At 39.0% G+C, this 17,840-nt stretch overlaps 1 protein-coding gene across 10 annotated transcripts in view; it reads right to left on the bottom strand.

Moving 5' to 3' along the window:
- Positions 1-17,840, bottom strand: part of LOC129699015 (LIM domain-binding protein 2) — a 497,462-nt gene that overhangs the window by 66,047 nt on the left and 413,575 nt on the right. For all 10 annotated transcript variants that reach the window (XM_055638643.1, XM_055638633.1, XM_055638651.1 and 7 more), the window contains 3 exons: positions 15,591-15,763; positions 9,669-9,791; positions 132-215 (listed from right to left, as the gene is read on the bottom strand). In XM_055638643.1, coding sequence (XP_055494618.1) covers positions 132-215; positions 9,669-9,791; positions 15,591-15,763 — 380 coding nt within the window. The remainder of the gene's footprint in view (positions 1-131; positions 216-9,668; positions 9,792-15,590; positions 15,764-17,840) is intronic.

Below are 17,840 nucleotides of genomic sequence, written 5' to 3'. Positions count from 1 at the left end.
TCCGTTGACCACCCACCTTTACATGTCTCTCAAATGAAGATTAGGAGGATTAAAACTCATATTTTTTGAGTCCGAAAATGATTTTTTTACTTTGGCATTCATCAAATGGATTCATCGCTCACTGATCTTACCCTGAGGTAGTTGAGGGTGAAGTTTGTCAGCCCCATACGAGTGATGTTTTTGGACAATTGTTCCAGCACCTGAGGATCTTGTGCCTGAAAAAAAAAGCAAACATTTAAAAAGCAACATATCTGATAAAATAAAAACCAGTTTGGAACTGCTTCACAGCAATTTTCTCTGCAAAGATAAGAAACTAATCTTGAAAAGGTGTTTTATAAGATGATGTTATTCTCAAAGAGAAATTGTGGAGCTCCTGATAATGTTATGCTTTACACGATCCCCCTGAACCTGCATTACATTTAACACTCATCCTTTAATATTGGGCAAAGTGAGATCAATTGGTTTTGAAACAGTGGGCTTTAATGATCACCTCAAGGAGCATGACCTATGAATTCACCTGAATGGTGGCAATTCCAGAGTCAAGCTTTTATAGATAGGAGCTGTTTATTTCATGTAGCAGTGAGAATGTTAATACATTATGAAGTTGTTCTGAAGTGCCATGAAGCCACAAGGTTGCTCTGCTCAGGAATAATGGAGATATCTCATTTCAATGAAAGCACAAAACATACATTCAATGGAATTGCCCCACACTTACATCACTACAATACTAACATCAGTTAGGATTACCTTGAAATTCCTTTAGTAAAATGCCATCACTCATTCAAGTTCAGGAAAAAAATGTTTGACCTTTGCCCATCACCTCGTGTAAGAAATTGCTGATCACTTAAAATGAAAATCTAGTTGGAGTTATTTTTATCAAATCAGATTTTCAATTGCATTTTCTTTATTTTTCTTAAAGGTTGCAAATAATGGCAAAGTTTCTTTCCAGTCGACGCTGTTGAAAGTGTCTAAAGTTGATTTTATGCTTATAAATGTGTATATTATTATCTACCACTTCCTGTATTTTCTGGAGAAATCACTCTGTGCTTTGAGAGGTTTATCTGGTTTCAATTGGAAAGTTTTATTTTCTCTGCTCTTTATGTGCACACTGTTTTCTTAGTAAATTGATATGTTTACAGTACAACTGACTGCTGTGAAGTCAGTCATAACTACGACTTCTCGCCTGCCTCCAACTCAATGGCTGACACCATTTTGTCAACAGACTCAAATGGCTTAGAATGTGTGAAATGAATGAAAATACGTTAAAATGGCACTGCAGGGAGTAGTGAATGAAATTTGGGGAATGGAGGTTGGAAATCTCACTTTTGACGTCCTCCAAATTTCTATTGCATACATTAGGAAAGAATTGATACCACAAGCGCTGTGGGTTTCTATAGCATGTAGTGGAGACCAGAGATGGAAATTGATGGAGGAAGTGAGTTTGGAAATAATTTGAGGGTAGATGGAAGAAAAAGCAATGGAGCGGCAAGCGAGTCAGTTTTGGGATGGTAGTTGGAAGGATGCTTTTTCTTGGGAATATCAGAAGTTTGTCAAGAAGACCACTCAAAGAAGGCATCTGCCAAGAAGAAGTTGGATTCATAGCTGCAGACCAAATAGGTCTCCCATTAAAAAACGTGGTTTAAGCAGGCTGCAACCCTCTGGCTAAGGCCTGCTTCAAATGCAAGTCTCATCCATTATACAGGCCTCGTTATGCGATACAATTTTGTGGCTGTAACATTAAAACAAGCGTTACACAAGAACTGGAACAAATCAGAACACAATAGAAGTGAGAAAAATGCATGTTGTTTAAAAATTAGATATTTTAACAATTCTGCCATGTAGCACACATGATGGAATTCTTTAGGCCTCATACTCTGGGAGATATGGAGTTTATTAATAAGACTGATAATACTTAGAGGCGCAAGGTTGTGCAACTGTTGGAAGCTTGAATAAAACACAAAGTGCTGAGTAACACAACAGGTCAGGCAGTATCTGTGGAATGAATGAATAGATGAAGTTTCAGGTCAGGATTGATTGTAGTAGGGGAGAGAAAGCTGGAAATATGGTGGAGGTGGGGCAAAGCTTGGCAATTGGTAGATGGATACATGTGAGGGGGGTTTGATTGGCAGACAGATGGATAAAGGCTAAAAGAGACAAAATGATGTATTATAGGGACTAGAAGGTGTGAGCTATAGGGAGAGGTTGAGTAGGCTGGAGGATGAGGGGAGAACTGCAACAAGGATCTTCTCTGTGTATCTTAAACTTTCCTACAGTCATCACCATTCTGTTTCCATTCATACAGGCAGTGTGCTGTGCAAGGACAACCTGAGCCTCGCCACAATGCAGTCCCCGAGCCCTGACAGAAACCTGGGCAAGAACAACAAACGCCACAGTCACCTTCCAAACACATGTAGGAAGAAGGAACTGCAGATGCTGGTTTAAACTGAAGATAGACAAAAAGTCTGAACAAGGGTCTAGACCCGAAAAGTCACCCATTCCTTCTGCCTAGAGATGTTGCCTGTCCCACTGAGTTACTCCAGCATTTTGTGTCTATCTTCACCTTCCAAACATATTCTGTTACATTTTCAGGATCATATATAAATCCCTTTACATTATAGAGCTTCAACAAATAATCAGTCCATGAAAAGAAATGAGTCAGAAAGATCAATGTTTATTTTAAAAAGGTAGTTCAAGGTGAAGGGGAAAAGATTTAATAAGAATTTGAGGGGTAACTTTTTCACACAAAGGGTGGTGGGTATATGGAACAAGCTGCCAAAGGAGGTAGTTGAGGCTGGGAATACCCAATTGTTTAAGAAACAGTTGGACAGGTACATGGATAGGACATGTTTGGAGGGATATGGACCAAGCACAAGCAAGTGAAACTAGTGTAGCTGGGACATTGTTGGCCGGTGTGGGTGAGTTCCTGTTTTCACACTGTATCACTCTATGACTATCCCAATTTCTCTGTCTCAATTGCAATTGCTTCCAAGATGAGGCTTTCCAGAGCAGGACATCCAAGATGTTGTGACGGCACCCGGTGGTGGGGCCACTAGCTACATGATCCCTCAGCAGTTGGGGGTAGGGTCACGTGACTGGGCAATGGCAGGGAGGAGTTGTCACGGGGTATAGGGGTGTGTCCTGGTATATATGACGAGCTCTCTTCTCTCTCTCTCTTACTTCGATCTGACCAGCCTTCTCTCTAGGGGTGAGTGTCCTTCCAGCTCGGCAGGGGCTCAGCTCCAGCCCACGAGGCAACAGCCTCACAGCAGCAACAACAACTTTGTGTTAGAGGATCAACATGCATGCATAACGGACCTATTATGCCTGAATAAAGTAACCCATTTGTTCACCACGTTTGGTGCCTCTACAATGTTCTCTTTCTTCAGTAAACGTGGTCTCTCCCCTGTTGTTGTGTCCTTTACCTGCGACTCTCCTGCAGTTCTGCTCCTGCTCCTCCCAGACAGAACAAAGTTCTCCTTGTGTTCGCCTTTCACCCCACCAGTCTCTGCATCCAATACATCATTCCCCAACATTTCCGTCATCTTCAGCGTGATCCCACCATCCCATCCCCACCATTTTTTTTCCATTAAGACCACTTCCTTCACAACTTGGTTGGCTGGAGCAAGGAACTGGGACCTCCTGCATTGGAACAAGGAGGTCCCAGTGCAGGATACTTTGTAACCTTGTCAGTGCCCTTTATGTGGTGACTGTTTGCATGCCTTGGCTGTGCCTTGTCACATGTGACAATAAAAGTATTTATTTATTGAGTAATTCAATTAACTAATAAAAATATTTAAATGGAGTTAACACTGCTCAAGTATCTTCCACAAATGGCACTATATCTATCATGTCCGCCCAAAGTCATTGAAATAGAAACATATCTCATCAGTGGAACAGGAGTGGAAGAGAGTGTAACCTTGAATTCATCAAAATTTTCATTAATTTATACAGCTGCTGCTTCACCATCCCTGAAAATAAATATATACATCCATCCCCTTTCATATAAATATTTAATAACTAGCTTCTTGAAAATCAAGAACATCAAAAGTGTTGAGTCTGTTTCACTCAGTAAATGGGTCTCAAAGTTCAATGCTTCAGGGCCAAATTCCCTCAGTATAGATCTAGCTGAATGCACTCCAGGGGATGGGAAGAGGTTATGTGGTGGTAGTGTTGGTAGTGGGAGGTGGGAGATGGGAGTAGTGAAAGAATCTCCTCTTGATCATGATTCAGTAATTCATTCTATTTTTCCTTCTGATGGCAGTCTGTATGCCTTGATTACTGATGCCTTTTCAAGCTGTGTAGCAATATGTTACAGAGAGCACACCAGCGAATATCCGCACAGGGAGATGTGATGTGTCAGGCAGATCATTAAATGCTGATGGCAGCAGTGGCTGCCTGAAAAGCAAGACTAGCAGTCTCTTTTTCAATGGATTCTGCTACACATCTAATTATTTTAAATGATGAAACCCACAACGGCATTCAGTAATTACTCCACATCCATTTTCCCATGTGAATTGAAAGCTGGTGCTGTTGGGATATGAACTAGATTGCAATTTAACCAGGCTAAATTTCAAATTACCTCAAAAAATTCATGCATCTAAAATTTAGTGAAGTGTCAAGTCTCCTGGAATAGTTCCGAATCTGCTTGCACAGAACTGCAGCAGAGGAAAAGTTTTAGCTGTACAGATAAATCAACTCGCACAAAAAAACATAAGGTTTCAGACCATTAACTGAAGCAATTTCCTAATTCATAAATTTGATGTGACAAAGCATAATTAAGTAATATTTAATGAGAACGTTATAATGTTTGAAACAGTGCCAGCGAACACTTGAACAATGAGCTTCCAAAATGGACAAAGTGATAATGTAGAGATGATTTTTTGGGATCTCTTGCTCCTACAAGTGAGACCTGATGGGACAGAGTTTAACATAGGAACAGGTGTAGAAAATAGGTGCAGGTGTAGGCCATTCGGCCCTTCGAGCCAGCACCCCCATTCAAAAGCTAACCAGTATCTTCCACCAATGTGGTCGATTTAAATAAAAATGGAAAATATTAAAAATACACGACTATTCAGGCAACATCTGTGGAGTGAGAAACAGTTAATGTTTCACCTTTGTTCTTCATCAGAACTGGGAACTTGAGAAAACAAACTAATTTGTTTTCTCATTCCCAGCTCTGATGAAGGATTTTGCAGCTGAAACATCAACTGTGTTTCTCTTTCCTCTGACACTAGCTGTGCTGAATATTTCCACCGTTTACTGCTTTTTAGTTCCAATTCTCAGTATTGGAGATTTTTTATTTTAGAATTTTGAATGGCTGACTCAGTTCAGAGACATTAAAGACAGTAAATGTCAGCATAGGGAATCACATAGGGCTGCCTCATCACTCCAGAGACCTGACCTTGGGTGCTGTCTGTGTGGAGTTTGCACGCTCCTCTAAGTGCTCTGATTTCTTCCCGCATGCAAAGGTTGTGCGCGTTTGTATGTTAATTTGCTGCTATAAATTGCCCCCAGTGTGTAGGGAGTGGATGAGACAATGGGATAACAGAGCTAATGTGAATGGGTGATCGCTGGTTGGTGTGGACACGGTGGGCTGCAGGGCCTGTCTCCATTCTGTATCTTTAAACTAAATTAATTGTCAATAGCATCCATACCATATGAACAAATAAATAAAAATCATGATTTGACAGTCATGATGGAAAGACAGAAATAACAAATCGTTTCTGTCACTTAGAAACATAGAAATGCAAGAGTAGGCTATTTGGTCCTTTGAGCCAGCACTGCCATTCAATATGATCATGGCTGATCATCTAAAATCAGTGCCCCTTTCCTGCTTTCTCCCCATATCCCTTGATTCTGTTAACCCTAAGAGCTATATCTAATTCTCGCTTGAAAACATCCAGTGAGTTGGTCTCCACTGCCCGTTGTGGGAGAAAATTCCACAGATTTACAACTCTCTGGGTGAAAAAGTGTTTCCTCATCTCAGTCCTAAATGGCCTACCCCTTGTTCTTAAACTGTGGCCCCTTCTGGACTCCCCCAACATTGGGAACATTTTTTCTGCATCTAGCCTGTCCAATTCCTTAAGAATGTTATGTTTCCATAAGATGCCCTCTCATCCTTCTAAATTCCAGTGAATATAAGCCTGGTCGATCCATTCTTACATCATATCTTCATCTTTCATCACTTCTTCAAAACATCCTTGACTAAGAGTATTTCACGTCAAAAAATACATTTGTTGCAAGTAGGACCTAGAGAATCCCAGTTCATCATCTCAGCCAGAACATTGTTTCATGGAGCTTTCAAATGGAGCTTGAAAGCACATTAGTTTGACGTAGGCACGAGTACATACACTTAATGAGAATGAAAATGTCAGCATGGTTCGTTATACAATAACTACACAAACAATCACAATATTAACACTGGGATCATGCGCAGGGAAAGAGGGAAAATTACAAGTGATCATTTGTACCAATGGTATAAGTGAGCTTTAGCAAACATTGAAACATTGTGGTGAGCACTTCCACAATGATTTGATTCAACTGTTGGGTATAAATGCAGGAATTATCTAAATGGTGGCCGATTGGGAAAGGGGGAGATGCAGCGAGACCTGGGTGTCATGGTACACCAGTCATTGAAGGTAGGCATGCAGGTGCAGCAGGCAGTAAAGAAAGCGAATGGTATGTTAGCTTTCATTGCAAAAGGATTTGAGTATAGGAGCAGGGAGGTTCTACTGCAGTTGTACAGGGTCTTGGTGAGACCACACCTGGAGTATTGCGTACAGTTTTGGTCTCCAAATCTGAGGAAGGACATTATTGCCATAGAGGGAGTGCAGAGACGGTTCACCAGACTGATTCCTGGGATGTCAGGACTGTCTTATGAAGAAAGACTGGATAGACTTGGTTTATACTCTCTAGAATTTAGGAGATTGAGAGGGGATCTTATAGAAACGTACAAAATTCTTAAGGGGTTGGACAGGCTAGATGCAGGAAGATTGTTCCCGATGTTAGGGAAGTCTAGGACAAGGGGTCACAGCTTAAGGATAAGGGGGAAATCCTTTAAAACCGAGATGAGAAGAACTTTTTTCACACAGAGAGTGGTGAATCTCTGGAACTCTCTGCCACAGAGGGTAGTTGAGGCCAGTTCATTGGCTATATTTAAGAGGGAGTTAGATGTGGCCCTTGTGGCTAAGAGGATCAGGGGGTATGGAGAGAAGGCAGGTACGGGATACTGAGTTGGATGATCAGCCATGATCATATTGAATGGTGGTGCAGGCTCGAAGGGCCGAATGGCCTACTCCTGCACCTAATTTCTATGTTTCTATGAATAGCAAGATGGATTCAACAGTGGCTGAATGGGAGAAGCCAGAGGGTAATGGTGGATGGCTGTTTATCGGGTTAGAGGCAGGTGACTAGTGGGGTGCCTCAGGGATCTGTGTTGGGTCCTTTGTTGTTTGTCATGTACATCAATGATCTGGATGAAGGTGTGGTAAATTGGATTAGTAAGTATGCAGATGATACCAAGATAGGGGGTGTTGTGGATAATGAAGAGGATTTCCAAAGTCTACAGAGTGATTTAGGCCATTTGGAAAAATGGGCTGAAAGATGGCAGATGGAGTTTAATGCTGATAAATGTGAGGTGCTACACCTTGGCAGGACAAATCAAAATAGGACGTACATGGTAAATGGTAGGGAATTGAAGAATACAGTTGAACAGAGGGATCTGGGTATAACCGTGCATAGTTCCTTGAAGGTGGAATCTCATATAGATAGGGTGGTAAAGAAAGCTTTTGGTATGCTAGCCTTTATAAATCAGAGCATTGAGTATAGAAGCTGGGATGTAATGTTAAAATTGTACAAGGCATTGGTGAGACCAAATCTGGAGTATGGTGTACAATTTTGGTCGCCCAATTATAGGAAGGATGTCAACAAAATAGAGAGAGTACAGAGGAGATTTACTAGAATGTTGCCTGGGTTTCAACAACTAAGTTACAGAGATAGGTTGAAAAAGTTATGTCTTTATTCTAAGGAGCGCAGAAGGTTAAGGGGGGACCTGATAGAGGTCTTTAAAATGATGAGAGGGATAGACAGAGTTGATGTGGACAACCTTTTCCCTTTGAGAATAGGGAAGATTCAAACAAGAGGACATGACTTCAGAATTAAGGGACAGAAGTTTAGGGGTAATATGAGGGGGAACTTCTTTACTCAGAGAGTGGTAGCGGTGTGGAATGAGCTTCCAGTGGAAGTGGTGGAGGCAGGTTCATTGGTATAATTTAAAAATAAATTGGATAGGCATATGGATGAGAAGGGAATGGAGGGTTATGGTATGAGTGCAGGCAGGTGGGACTAAGGGGAAAAAAAAAATTTGTTCGGCACGGACTTGTAGGGCCGAGATGGCCTGTTTCCGTGCTGTAATTGTTATATGGTTATATTATATGGTTATGAGCAGACATCTTTAAATTATGTTCAATAATTATTGTGGTCCATTGTAATAGAGCTTTCAACCTAAACATGGCAGAAACATTATTTTATAGGTTTTGTATCAATCTACTAATATGTTCAAGAGATGTTTAAAATACATCTTTAGAAATTTGCTAATTTTCTCCCCACCTGACTAAACTAAATATAGTTACTAATGAGAGCAATATAATTTCAAAGCTAAGTATTTCATGTGTCATATTTTGTGAAGATTGCAGTGAGATAGAAGTATGAGTCATAATATTTTCTGCCTAGTTGTTGCTACGAGAACTGGGTGCACATTGTGTATAGACAAAGAAGCGAATGTAATGAATTCACCAAACATTTTCCCCAAGTCTTTAAACTACAATTGGTTAATAAAAGCATTTCAGACCGCATAATTTAGGTGCCGAATATATTTTTATTCCAATCTAATTGTAAACCTACTTAATGCCTTTGTTATTAGGAAAGCAGGCAGCACTCATCGAAATGCAGACACACCAGGCAAACCTGTCTTAATTGCACCGAGTACTTTGGGCTTTTTGCACAAATATTGGGGTTTATAGAAACATAGAAAAATAGGTGCAGGAGTAGGCCATTCAGCCCTTCGAGCCAGCACCGCCATTCAGTATGATCATGGCTGATCATCTAAAATCAGTACCCCGTTCCTGCTTTTTCCCCATATCCCTTGATTCCTTTAGCCCTAAGAGTGAAATTGAACTCTAAGTTTTAATTAATTTAATTTTCTTTGTTAATTATGTTATCTATGAGTACTGTGTTTACAGGACTGTTATGCTGCTGCATTGTTCTGTTGTCAGTACATATCAACATTAAACTCCCATTAAATTCCCATCATTTTCCATTTTTGAAAAAATGCAGTACTATAGAAATAAACCAAGTTCACATTGGGTTTTTTTAAATTCAAATGTGCTTTTCTACCAATGAAATAATTTTGAAGTGTAAAAGCAGGCAAATTAAAGTTCTATTGCAATATTTACATTGTATTAATTTCACTTCCCATTTCTTTGTTCATTTTGTAATTTCAAGAACCCACTGTAAACAAACAGGTGATATCCATGTGTAAAAGGTTGAATGTGGGGATTGTTACTTTAAGAATGGCAAAACATTTATTCATAGGTTGGGCATTTGTCGTGCTGGATCTCATCAGTAGGTAATATTTTGCTTCATGAGAGCAATGAAAGGGTGCTACTTACATGCATGGCAAGAATGCTGCGTGGGATTAACTCTCTGTAGTGCCGGATGGTAAAGTGCCACATCTTTATTCTCATCAGGTCATCGAATGTAAACTCCAGAATCAACCTCCCTTCAGTACAAACCTATCACCAGGATTTAGGGGGAAAGATATAAGTAGTGAAGAAAATGACAGAAGAGAACTCCTTTCGAACACAATAAAAAGAACACATTAATATTGCATTCAATCTTAACATTGAACAGTATAGGTTTTCTCCGCAAACTTTGGCCAATTTATCTAATTTGCAGCTTTCCTCCTTCACCCAAATCTTTTAAAAAAATTGTCTATGATCTTTTTGATGTTAGAAGGTTGCAATTAAGAAAACATTTGCTGTTTTGTTCAATTCCTTTTACGGTTCTCTGAGCTGTGACATTTTATTACCATGGCAATGGGAACCAGCTGATTAGTTGGCATGGCAACCAGAAAGATGTAATTCCAGCAGACGCGTTATAATCAATGCTCCCAGCACAGATGGTCTCTGGAGGATCAACAAGAAAGAGTCTAGCAAGTGTGCAACACTTTACTTGGCAACACAAAACTTCACATGCAAAAAAAATCTTAGCTTTAAAGCATTCTATCAAAATATTATTAATTTTTATGTTTGGAAGGCATTCATGTTTCTGATATACAGTTATTCAGTGTCACCATATGCCACATGCTACAGTCTTAATGTAAAATAAATCATCTCTCAGCTTTATTCCAATTATGTATCTTAGTTCCAACTTTTTAGAGAACACCAATTGACTATTCCAATTCTCCTACCAGACATCCATATGGACCATGAGATAGCCAACTTCATGCTAATAGGGAACTGTTTGTGCCATGGATTTACAAAAAATTCCAGGAAATAGGTGGGAACCAGAAAATAACCAACAACAGCAAAATACAGTGGATGCCGGAAACGTGAAACAAAAATGCTGGAACCATAAAGCAGGTCAGGCAGCATCAGTGAAGAGAGAATGTCATATGTCCAGTAATCTTTAATCAGAACTGTTCCAATCAAAGTTTACAGGCATAAAATACTAACTCTGTTTCACTCTCCACAGATGCTGTCTGACCTGCTGAGCATCTCCAACTATTTCTGGTTTCTTCTTATGCATCTGGAGAGAGAGTCAAGATGTTTTATTGTCATGTGTCCCAGATAGAACAATGAAATTCTTACGTGCTGCAGCACAACAGAATATGTAAACATAGTGCACTGTAAACAATATGATGAACGGGAGAAAAAAAAGTTCAGTGTGTATATATACACATACCCACAAGTACCAAAGTTGAAATGGCAGCAGACCGATTCAATTTCTTTATGTTTCTTCCTTCATAAATAAAGAACTGATCTGTAATAGTTAAGACTATTTGTTTGCCCAATTTTCTCCCAATCCTCTGTGGGCGTATGGGCCATAATTCCACAAGTAGACAGCTATCCTCCTCCACCTTGCCCAATTGTCCACTCACCCAGTGTCGGCAAGCTATTTGGCCCTGGAGGGCTAGGGCTTGTGTCCGATTCAGTTCACACTGGCTCACATTTCTAGCTATGGTCACTGGTTACAAATTACTCATGGTAATCCAAGTTAATTTTCACCTCTTTGGTTGAGGGTTTTGGGACAAATCTATAGCATTCAGCTCAGATGGTAGTATCAAAGTTAGGATTTCCTAATCTATAAGATTTGATGCAGGTCTGCACAGCCCCTTTACATACAGAGCGAACAGGGGAGTTTTAATTTAAATTGGTTTTATCTCTGAGTCTAACCATTTTGCATATTTCACTGTGAAAATACCCAACTGATTTTAATTATTTTAGAAAATAATTCGTCATCCGTCTGTATTCATGAAGTGTTCCCTCCACACTGCGGATATCTAACGTCTGAATTTTGCACTGCTTTTCAGTAAGCAGGCTTATCAGATGCTGTCAAGCCTTTTGAGAGCAAACCAGGTTGACCAGTCTGCTGACTGTTCTTGCTGACTGTGAAGATGCACTGACCTGTCACTCAGCACTTCCTCTGAATTAAAAAGCCTGGACACGAACAATGCAAGGAAGGAGTGAGGAATAAGAGGTCTGTTCACACGCCTTTTGGAACTGCGCTGCCACACTACATGCCCTGCATGGGAAACATTTCCAAACTTGTACATGAAACCTAAATCCTCATTTCACAGTGCCTGCCAATCGCACGGTACTTCAGATACAGGTTCATTAAGCATTTCAGATTCAGTTGGCTTAATGATCAATTTATCAGTCCCTGAGGGGTCATTTTAATTAAATAATCTGTGCAAGAAATAGGAAGCAATTGACACGGATTCTACAGATACTGATCAAAACTAGAGCACACCATGCAAAATATTGCTCTGACATATGTTGCACCAGCTTCTGAAATTTACTGAAATGCTAATACCAGACTTGACAGAATTCCAAAGATATTTTAACCAATGATGTGGTTAGTATACTAAACTCTCTATGAAAATACTACATTAATTGATGACCGTTTTCTCATGGTTTTGAATTAAAATGCATTTCACCAACATCATCCATCAACTGAAGGTGTGATTGTGGAAGCCACACTTTCTCACATTGGTGCAAACTACCGTTTTTTGGTACACAACCACTTACAATTGTTTTGGAAGGTGCCACTTTTTATTCAGTCATTTTATGTATGGATCATAAATAATTTAAACAATACTGTTCTTTCACCTGAAGATAGAGAAGGGAGAGTCTATGAATAATTAAAATAGGAGCACCTTTGATGCAATGCTTATTCCTAGAACCAATAAATGTATCAAAAAATAATATCGGCAAAAACTATTTGTAATTGATACTGTAATTTTTAATTAAAAAATGATACTGATGGGAAATTTGTTACATCTTTGGCTTTGGTAGTTTGTTAAATCTGGATGCCAAAGTTGCAATGTTAAATCATTCCCTGAAGCAGCTTCACAAAACATTTTAAGAGGAGTGTGCAATGTTTCTGAGATCATAACAAAATTAAGGATGCCAAATTTTTAAAGTTATCATTATTGTATTAACTGTTCAAAAGGGGAACAGTGATTTATTTAATCATTTGGAATGTGCACAAAACAACGATAAAAGGGGCTTCTTTTGATAGTGCCTAGCATGGTGTTGAGTAATTCAGGCAAATAAATCCTAGTTTTAATTCAGAGCCTGTGTGGAAGTAGATGATCTCCTCACCCTGTGTCCATACCTACACTGTTGACTGCAGCAGCTGCAGAATTACGATTTGCAGTCAAAACCTTGCGAAGTTTCCCTATCTTTAGCAATGCTGAATCTAATTCTCATGTCCTAATGTGTCACTACTGCAATCAGAAATGCCAGCACAGACCAGGAGCTGAACTTGTCACCCACAACGCACAATACACACTTTCTAGAAGCCATTGGGATAGCGGCGGATTTTTAATTCAGACTAATGTAAAAGATTCTAGTTATTTTTTGGTTGTGAGAAAAATGTATTTAGTTACAAAACTGGTTATTTCTGAATTTTCACCGAAGAGATGTTTTTGTGATTTGATGTTTTTAAAATATTGTAACATTTCTCAAAGGGTAAACAAAAGTTACTCAAAATAATAATTTTATCTCACCAGATATACAGGTATGCTGGATATGATGTGACATAATTTAACACAGGAAGATTCTAATATATATGCTTCTAAAATCGAAAATGCTAAACAACTGAGTATAAATATTGCATATTTACACAAGCTGTAATTGCTTTAATCAGAGAATCTGGATGATTTAGCAGCCCTATTTTTACAAAAGGCTTTTGTGGTTTTCCAATGAAGCTTGGCTGACCTACTTTCCTGACTGTATGAATTTAGCAAAGATAAGCAACGTGTTAGAGATTTAAAAAAAAAATCATACAACTCGGCCAATACTTAATTTAAAACATCTAAACACATGAAGACAATGGGTCTGGGAGTCTAATAATATTCCAGTATTCGAGATGCTTAAGGGAACGGAAAAAAAATTAACCCTATTAATATATTAAATGTTGCCACAAATATGCCATAGGGCATGTCTCAAGCTTGGAAAAGAGAGATGCATTAGAAATTCAACATTTAATTAATATATGCAGAATGTAGTGAGCGCAAGGAATTAAGTTTCTAAATTGGAAACAGAAGCAGGTTTAAGGGTGAATTGGTTAGATATTTAAAGGAGAGAGCGATCAAGCATGGCGATTAATGTTGTCATTGAGTAGACACTGCTGGATTTTGCTTCCTGTGTTGTCCACTCTTGGTCTATTGTCCCTATTTTACCATTTAAAACATTTATTTCAATCGTCATCCCTTCAAAGGAAAGAAACACCACTGACTTTGTTGCATAACTGTATCTCCACAGGGAAAAGAAGAAAATAAGCGAGCCAGGGCATCCTGCCCTTTCTCATGAACTCCCTCATGGACAACAGTACAGCACCATAGGAAGAAGCCTGAGAACAAATCTAACAAATCTAACAAATCAAACTCACATTGGAAAGAAAATGATTTTTTTTCTGCATACATGGAACCCCCAAATAAGAATTCCCACTGTTAGGCACAACTGCATGTGTGGGTGCAACGTAATCAAAATTACAATGACGTTCCAAAGTAAAGTTATGCTTCAGGATCCAGCTCATTTAATAATTGCAAATATAAAACGTTTCATGAACCAGGCCAACTGGTGGCATTTTGGAAGGCATTTGTTTTTTAATTTGCACTTTCCTTAATTATCTTAATTAGCTTTCATTAATTAACTCACTGCTATATTATTTAAGATAGAAATGGGTTTTATTTGGAGAGTCCACTCGCTATAAGAAAACTGATTTTAAATAACTACAAACTTCACAGAACCATTTGCTGGTTAAAACAGTGGAGCACGAATCACAGACTGCAGTATGCATTGGACACACATAGTACCTTAAATTATTTGATATTTTTTGTACAATCAATGGGAGAAGCTGGATGAATGATCTCCAATTGAGTGGGGGTTGCGGTTGCAAACTAACTCAGTAACGTGGAACTGAAGAAAGTTTATTGGTCAGTGCCTTAATGGTGTTTCACTCCTTTACATCTCTATCTGCATGCCAACCCTTTCAATATCTGATTTCTCAAGTTCCTTTATATCACCATGGGCTGAATCTTGCCTGCAGAGGCCAGTGGCTAATCAGCGCTTAAACTGACATGACTTAGACTCATGTCCTGTGAATCATGGGCTTGACAAGAAATTTGGAGGGGGGGGGGGGATGAAGTGGAGGATGTCTGCATCAGTTCATTTGGCCTATTGCTGGACCTCACAGGGTATCCAATGCCGAGGAAAATAGACTGTTGAATGTTGCCACAGGTCAGATTCTGGAACCTTTTACTAATTTCATTGGGGATTCTAAGCTTCTAGTTTCAATACAAATATGTACCAGTTACTATAGGTTCGAATAGGGATTCTAGTTTCTATACAAAGTTTAATTTTTTTTATTACACATATGTTTTCATTATCTCCAAATGTTTTTGTTATTTTGAGAAAAATGCATTCAGTGACAAAACTAGTTATTTCTGAATTTTCAAATTAGGTGTATTCAAAGTTGTTAAATTATTGTAACATTTCCCATAGCATAAAATAAATGCTCAAAATAATAATTTTATATTTAGCTTTATGTTTCATTTTTAAATTTCTTACTTATTTCAATTTTAATAGTTTTTAAATATCTCTGAATGTCATTCAGTCTACATCTCTGATGCAGAGGTCCAGCTAAATATGCGTCGATATAAATGTTGTGTAATCTACCAGTGCACAGAATGACATGAAACTCCATCAAATATTCTAGAATGTTTATTTTTTTCTTTCATAATTTATCATCTGCATTAAATATTTATTTTCATCCTCCTCACCAACTTTCTTTCTTTCTCTTACCTTTGTAAACAAGGGTTTGCCGTGCTGGGTAACCATGCTACACTGGTCACAGTCCAGTGTGATGGATGAATTGTGGTAAGACTCCTTCGAGTGTTTAAGAACATAGTAAAGGTCTGTTACTCCTCCTTCAAAGATTGTACTGAAATATCGAGGAATAAGTGTTCTTCCGATAGCTGTTGGAAAGAAAAATCACAAAATAAACAGGATTAAGTAAGAGCAAATCATTCCTCTAAATTTGCTTTTTCATATCATCAAAGCACGAATTTGGTAAAGCATATTCCCAAAAGCCCATTATACCTATCAAAGTAAAACCTCTCTATACAAACAATATGTAGATCACCTTTGTCTCAAATCCCAATAAAATTGTAAATGTAATGCTTGTCCTTTGTCTTACTGAGCACTATTTATTTCCAAAAAAATAATCTTCCACCAATCTGAACACTATTTGCTCTGATGTGGAATGCTGGCAAATGTATGAGATAATTGTAACCTTCTTATCGGATCTTGACTAAATTCCAAAACATAATCAATAAACAACACTGAATATTAGCAGAAGATTTGGATAATCTTCGAATGCATTTCGTTGTCTCTGTACTGTACACTGACAATGACAATTAAATTGAATCTGAATCTAATGTCAAAGACAATTCTGACCTTCTGATTCCCAGTATGGTGGTTACAACACTAAGCATTCAGCTAAAAGACTTTCTCCTAAATGCCATCTTTCTTACAGTGACAGTTTTATCCCAGTATATTCTCTATCACCATACAGGTATCAACTTCTTCCATAAGAGTTCCAATGGAACTGTAAGAAAGGGATCAATTGAAATGAGAATATGATGCCAAAGTGACATTCATCCCTTGAGAATAGACAAATCTGTTCCCAAAAAAACCCATACTTACCAAGGCTGGTTTTCGAGAGAAATCAGCCTTGAGGCAGTCGGTGAAGACCACCTGGTGTTCACACTAAAACGTTGTTGCCCTACCCAAGAATGTTCCTAATGCTGAGCTGGGACAGAGCTTCACGTTCCATCAAAGCTGAGAATTTTTTTTAATAGTTTGCAAATTTCTTTAATATTCAGAGACATTTAAAAACTATTAAGGCATTAGTAAATAATTTAGCTATTGAAACTTTTTTTTTGAGATACAAAAGTAACACTAATAATAATAATAATAATATAATAATCTTATTTATATAGCACATTTTTAGTCAACTTGCATTGACCCCAAAGTGCTTCACATAATTACATTACATTTACACACAGGCAAAGGTGGGTGAAGTGTCTTGCCCCAAGGACACAACGACAGTATGCACTCCAAGCGGGATTCGAACCGGCTACCTTCCGGTCGCCAGCCGAACACTTAACCCATTGCGCCATCTGTCGTCCCAGATGGCGCAATAGCCCTGTCCCACAGTACGAGTTCAAGAACTCTCCCGAGTTAAAAAACTCGGGGTAAGCACGGAGAATGAACGTAGCGGGTACGTCGGAGCTCGGGGATGCCTCTTAGCGGCTCGTAACGCTAACAGCAGATACTCGGGAAGACTCTCTAACGGCAGGTAAGCACGGGAAGACTCATGAAGATTTTTCAACATGTTGAAAAATGTCCACGAGAGCCCCGAGTACCGACAAGTGGCCATTACCGTAAATCTCCAAGTTCGAATCAGGGCAAACTCGGGGGAGTTCTTGGAATGAACTCGTACCATGGGACAGGGGTTTAAGAAATAATTTCAAAAAGGAAACTAAAGCAGAATAATTCAGAAAAACTCACCTACCCTTATGCCTCCCATTCAACAAGCCTGGATTCTGCATCAAAATCCATGGAGTCTCAGATCCTATTCAAGGTCTAACTGCTGCAGAATCTGACAGTCAATTTCCCAGCTTTATCCTGGGGATGACCTGTAAGACTCTCAGCCTTTGAGCCGCATGACGGATTCGGCCATTGATTGTGTCAACAAACCCGAGACTCGCGTCGTGCATGCTTTCAGACGTGGATGATTTCCCTTTGAATGGCTGAGCACCGGTAGTTCTCTTCAGAACTGCCACAAGCATCCAGTCTGATGTGCTGCTGCTCTATTGTGCAAGGGTCAGTCATGCTCCACAAGTTTTTCAATGGTGTTGGTTAATAATGAATGGTCTGCATTACGAGAGTTGTTCTAGGAACTGCTGTACCATTCCCTGGATTACATTAGTCACTCATAACTCATGGGCCTTTCACATCTGTAAAAGATTACTGACATTGCCAGATCTT

The sequence above is a fragment of the Leucoraja erinacea genome, chromosome 1 (genome assembly GCF_028641065.1).
Source record: "Leucoraja erinacea ecotype New England chromosome 1, Leri_hhj_1, whole genome shotgun sequence".
In the NCBI taxonomy this organism is placed as follows: Eukaryota; Metazoa; Chordata; class Chondrichthyes; order Rajiformes; family Rajidae; genus Leucoraja; species Leucoraja erinaceus.
Note: the sequence above shows the minus strand (reverse complement) of the source record. Positions and strands in the feature narration are given on the sequence as shown.